At 48.2% G+C, this 6000-nt stretch overlaps 1 protein-coding gene across 2 annotated transcripts in view; it reads right to left on the reverse strand.

Moving 5' to 3' along the window:
- SLC9A7 (solute carrier family 9 member A7) overlaps positions 1-1272 on the reverse strand; it is a 69088-nt gene extending 67816 nt beyond the window's left edge. The window contains exon 1 of one of the 2 annotated variants that reach the window (XM_086880658.1): positions 856-1272. In XM_086880658.1, the coding sequence (XP_086736784.1) occupies positions 856-1132 (277 nt within the window). In that variant the 5' untranslated portion in view covers positions 1133-1272. The remainder of the gene's footprint in view (positions 1-855) is intronic. The other variant, XM_086880660.1, reaches the window with a different exon arrangement.
- Between the last annotated feature and the right edge of the window lie 4728 nt (positions 1273-6000).

A 6000-nucleotide genomic window follows, 5' to 3' on the forward strand; every position in this document is an offset into this window, starting at 1 on the left:
CGCCCTCTGCGCCAGGCATTGCCAGCACCAGGGAGAGCGGGCCCGCTCCGCGAACATTATCCGGCTGCTCTGGACCATCAGCCCATAAACGCAGGGGAGACACGGCTTCCCCTGAGGGATTTGCTGTCGCCTTTACTCACATCCACCGAGCAGAGGGGCCTGCAGTGGGCGAACTCAACTCAGTAGAGCCCTCGTTCCACCAGGAGGACTCGGGATGAGCCGCGGACAGTGTCAGGGTGTCTGGTCAGTGTCACTGCGGTCAGCCGGGATCCGCAAACGCGGGCCGCGGGTGACAGCAGCGCTCTGATAGCCAGGGAGCAAACCCGGAGGCTAAACACGCTCCTTTCGGCGCGGTGCGGCCACAGCGCGGCGAGGGCAGCGCCATGGCGCTTTCCAAAGCCGTGACCGGCACGGCTCGGCGCTCCGTGCTGCTGAAGTACGGCCGGCGAGCTGCCTTTCCGCGGCGGGGAGGCTCACTGCTGTCCCCGGCAGCACGGCCACGGCGCTGGGGAGCAGCTTCCCGCAGGACACCGCTCTGCCGCCGCACGGCAGGCTGCGGACCGCGTGTCCCCCTCGGTGTCCTTCTGTCCCCAACCCCAGAAAAGGCGCCGGCGAGGGGATCCAGAAGCACCGGCGGAGACGGCCGGGCTCTGCGGCGAGGGGCTCCCCCTGCCCGGGGCTTGGCCTACCCGGGCGCTGCCGGCCGCCAGCCTTAGCGGCTCGGGGCTCCTCCGGCGGCACGGAGGGGCGCGCCCGGCACCGGGCCCGCCGCCGCCCCCCGCCCCTGCCGGCACCTGCCGGGGCTGACACCGGGGGCTGAGGCGCGGGCGGAGCCGCGGCCCCGGCGGGACTCACCGTAAATCATGGCCAGGCCGGTCTCGTGGAGGAAGCGAACGCGCCGGTGCTTGAAAAGCCAGATGGTGAGGATGGTGAGGGTGAGGAGCAGGATGAAGGTGAGCAGGCTCACGCTGTCCTGCCGGTGGCTCTCCTCCGCCTCCTTCTCGGTGGCGAGCTCCTCCATGGCGCTGCTGCTGCCACCGCTCCGCTCCGCCGCTCTCAGCCCCCCGGCTGCCAGCAGCAGCAGCAGCGGCGGCGGGAGCAGCGGGAGCCGGCGGCGCAGGGGCCCGGCCATGGCTGCGGGAGCCGGGATGCCGCGGTGCCCCGTTCCACTCCCGCGGTGGCGGCGGCCCACGGGCACTGCCCACCGCCCGCCCGGCCGGCGGGGGAGGGACAGAAGGACGGCGGGAGGGAGCGGCCCCGGCGCGCAGGAGCCCGCCCGCCACCGCCTCCCCCGGCCCCTTAAAGGCGCAGCCCCGCCGGCGCTCGCCTCGGCGGGCAGAGAGTGCTCCGCCCTAAGGACGCGGTGTCCCTGCTTCCCCCGTGCCCAGCCCCGCCCGGCGGAGGTGGAAGTGTAGGTGTAGGGGTGGGTGAGATTTCCCCCCGCCCCGCCAGGGGCTGGTGCTGCTCCCGGAGCTGCAGGTGCCGCCTCGGTGGCGCGGGCGGAGCTGAGGTGCCGGTGCCGCTCTCCCTCCCCGCCGAGCAGAGCGAACCTGCGAGCGGCTCTTACACCGGGGCGGTGCTGGAAATCATCGCCACAGAGCCCGCCCTGGCCATGGCCGGGCTCGAGAACTGGCAGGGAATAAGCGCTGTCGGTTTGGGGGTTTTTTGCTTTGTTTTGTTTTTTTTTTAATAAGACATAGGAAAGCTTACTAAACGCAAATTGCTAACTTGGAGGTTTTCGTCCAGGTACGTCCTACTGGACATTTGCTTCTAGGAAGCAAGACAATTGTAGGAAATGAATAGAGAACTAGTCAGCAATTTTCGTTTGAATTTTTTTTTTTTTTTCTGAACAAAAACAAAAACGCATGTGTTTACTGTTTGAAAATCATCTCGAGTTAGGGGAAGGAAAGAAAAGTCACTTTTTGCAAGCAACCCAAAATCAGCACTTTCTCCTTTAGATTTTATTTTTTTTCTTTTTATTAAATGAATCACAGGGGCTTAAAAGACAAAACGTTGAGCAGTGAAATTGTTTGTGTTTAAAGAAATACGAACAGCTGTAAAATTGTGTTTGTGGGTTTCTTTGAGGTTGGTTGGTTGGTTGGTTTTGGGTTTTTGGTTTATCAGCTTTGGCAGGAGAGTGCTTTGCCTTTGGCTACCAGAGGAATACCTGCCAGCTTCCAGTGGTGATGTAAGCCACTCCTGGGGCCTTTCTCCCGGAGTTATTTTCAATCACAACACCTTACGTGTATTTTCAGCCCTTATTTTGCATAAAATGAAAGCACAATAACTTTGGCCACATCTTAAACTAGTTACACGCCAGGTCATCTCTCCTTGAGTGTTGTACTCTTTCTTAACATTGTTGTCATGTTTCTGAGGATATTTATTGGGATGCTCTAGTTACAAGAAACATTTTATTCCTGCTAATGCATCTGGAATTATATTTGTGCCATACGCTATTTTTTAGAAATTCCCTTTTATAAATATTTCAAGATGACAGCTATGTAAATCCACACTTCTATTTATATGTAGTCCTTTTAAAGACAGTATTTATGCAAACTCTCCTTAACAACCTTAAAAATCCAGAGTAATTAGGTGCAATTATATTTAAATATTTGATTGTACAGGGCTGAAAGCTTACTTTGATAGTGCCATCATTTGTAAACCTCTTAGAGATGAAAAGAAGTAATTTGCCTTGAAGACCTAGCTTGTAAACCAATGTGAACCATTAAAAACTACTGCCTCAAGACTGACTTATTTTAAATCTCACATTCAAAATTAATATTTCTGGTATAATGAGAGCATTATACCACTAAATCTTTACTGTGTATCTTCAGGATATACAATCTACGTACAATGTAACATGTATCTTCAGGCTATAACCTACAGGCTTCATAGCAGACTAGAGTTATACACTACAGTGCTAAGTATGTGTAATGCTAATAAAGTAGTAAAATAAGAAACTGTAAAGCAGTAACAGGCTCTCCTCTGTGGGTTTGGTTTTTATGTGCTGCATAGTGCCGGGCAAAGTCTGTCACTGTCTGATGGGTCTTTTTAAGGAGATAATTTCCATGTATATTGTAATTTTATCCACTTCTCAGCTGAGCTGCAGTCTTAAGTTACTTTCTGCCAAGTCTTCCACCAGTAACCCGTGTTTTATTCTTCCACAGTTTACTACATACTATACCTCTTGCTCTCCATGCAACAATGAAAAATATCCAGGCAAATTCTTCTAATACTTAAAGAAAAAAGACAAATTTTCCTTCTTTTTTCCTTTTTTTTTTTTTCCCCAGCTGAACTCTGTTTTTTAAGGAGGAAAGCATTTATCCATGGTTTGACGTGTTAGTGCTACCATCAGCTCAAGCCTTGGACTCCTGCATTGACATTTACCAGGCTTTTTCCACTGCTTTCCTGCCCTGTAGCCTTGTACAGGTATCACCTTGTCCTAGGAATCTTTCCCCAAGTATTTTTATCAAATTAAAAATACAATGTTCACTCTTGATGCATGCAAAAGTGAGTACAGCTTATTCTTTCTCTGTATTGTGTGGGTGTAACTAAATCCAGTATGTAAAATGGTGATGGGAGCATGATTGTTCCTGTCTGTGTACAGCATCAAAATTTAATAGTGATGTAATTGACTTCAATTCAGTGTTCCATCTAATAAGTTTTTGCCAGGAAACTTATTAGTTATACGGAGTGTATTTGGTCCGTACAGGCCAAAACTTGCTATCTCTTTACACCCATGGATTAGTATCATGGTGCATAAATACTTAAACTGATTCAACCAGCATCATCCAGAGTGTATGCTATCAACTAAGGAAAAAAGTATCAAGTTAAACTTCTCTATACATCTCTGTAAACCAGGCTGCATCCTCGTAAGAGATCCACGTTGACACAGCTCAGTTCCTCGCAGTGCTGTAACTCCCAGGTCTCCATGCTGTTTTCAGTCCATTAGGAACATCACTAATCTCACCTCAAGCGGTAGTTCCACCACTGTAATAGTGCTGAAGTTACAGTTTTCGTTCTAGATTTTTTTTTGGCAGGCCTCACCTGCCTTCCCAAGCTGTTCTGCACTAAAACTTCATGTACTCTACAGGTGGGACCTCTGCCCAAGAGCCACCACATATGTTGCAGAAGTCAGCCTGCCTGCTTAGCAAAACTGTGTTTTGATTCTATTCCTGCTTTCTTTCCCTTTGTTAATTTGGATCTGGACCCAGGCAGAGGTCATTGATCTGCTTGCTGTTTGAGAGGCCCTTCTTGAGACAGAAACAATGAGGTATGATTTGGGAGATGGAAGGCCAAGTGGCTAACTAAACTATAGGATGGCAGTGAAATATGTCAGAGGACAAAATATAGCCATTCAACAGAGTTCAGCCATACTTGGAAGAATGCAGGAGGATTTTTGTATTAAATGCTAATAAATATTTACATTTGCACATAGTTGGTAATTGACTCACAGGATCAAGTCACGTGAGTCTGGCCAAAATACCACAGAGACTGATGTGGTTCAGTCTACCCTTTGCCTACCAGTCTTACCTAGTTAAAATGTTCATTCTGCCAGAAGCACCATCAAAGAGTCCATTCAGCACTTTTATAGCTTTGTTTGTCAAGAAAGTCATTGTTATCACATGAACTGATACACACTTTGGGTTTATTCTCATTCCCAGAGTTGAATAATGTCATGTAAGGGAAATGCAAGGTCCTATTTTCAATCTCTCTCTCTTGAACTGTTGGTGGTAACATCATCCATGCCTTGTCAATCACACTGGGGAACTGGTGCTCTATTGAGACATTTTCTGTGTTATGCAAGTCTGTTGAGACTAGCCCTTTGTGCTGTTGAAAGCAGCAGTTTTGAGACTGTCACTGATCTAACATGCTGTTGTAGGACTAATTCTGGTAGAGAAAGGTCTCACTGTTGTTTGGGCTTATAAAAAATGGAAAATCAAACAAGTCCTTATCTTAATACATGGCATGTTTATGCAACTGCCTTTGCTCGCTCACATTTTCTAGCACATTAATCTGGAATGCAGTAGCAAGTTGATTAACTGTCAAGTCAGCCTTGTAGAGCAGCTTCCATGTCAGCCACACTCCCTTCTCCCCCTTTTTTATTCTTTCTCTCCTTTTAAGCCAAACCCTTCCATCACTGTGCTTTAAAATGGCAATCTGTTTTGAACACATAGCTAACTTCTGGCACCAGTGGCATCATTGTGTGGGCAACTCTCCTGTGTCTAAGGTATCCACATACCCCAGGATCCCATAGAACATGCCCTATTGAGATGTGAGCGTAAAGACAGCTAAGTGTTCTGCAATTGAATTCCGAAGAACATGTCATGTTTTTACTGAAAACCATTTCTTTTCAAATCTCCAGCTTGTTGGAAGTGCTAACAATTGTGACACATTTCCCTGCTTGTACCAGTTCTGCAGAGGTGTCTTATAGCTGAGAAAATGTCAGAACTGCCATTTTCCATCAATGCAAGTGCAGAAATCATAATTAGCCTTTCCAGTAGACAAAAGTCTAGCTAGAGTAAAAGCTGTTTTGTGCTATTTGCAAGGTGCAATAGTCACTCATTGTGCAGCCACATCTCACAGCTTTTGACTCACGGCAAACTTTCAAAGTGCCTGAGAGAGATATGACTAGAAATTTTATCTGAGAGTGCTCTGTCATCTCCATTGTACCCAGATTTATTTCCCCTTCTAGCTGTTTGTGATATCAGCAAGTGTCATTCTACTAGGGGCAAAGCAGGTTGTCTCTCATTCCTCAGAAGAAGGCAGTTCATTACCCTTTGCAGGTGTATATCATGATTATGACTTTCAAAGTTGTAATCACTCAAAGAAGAAGCTAAGCAGTCATTCTCATCACTCATTGCTTCCCTCCCTGTTCCCCATAAATACTAAAACAAGTGACTATCACAGCTCAACAAGTGCCACAGCTTCACCTGTGCCAGAAGAGCCTGAAAAAATGTTCTGGAAAAGAGTAAGTGAGACTCAGTTGAGGCTTGTTAA

This window comes from Cyanistes caeruleus, chromosome 3, assembly GCF_971803275.1.
Source record: "Cyanistes caeruleus chromosome 3, bCyaCae1.hap1.1, whole genome shotgun sequence".
NCBI lineage: Eukaryota > Metazoa > Chordata > Aves > Passeriformes > Paridae > Cyanistes > Cyanistes caeruleus.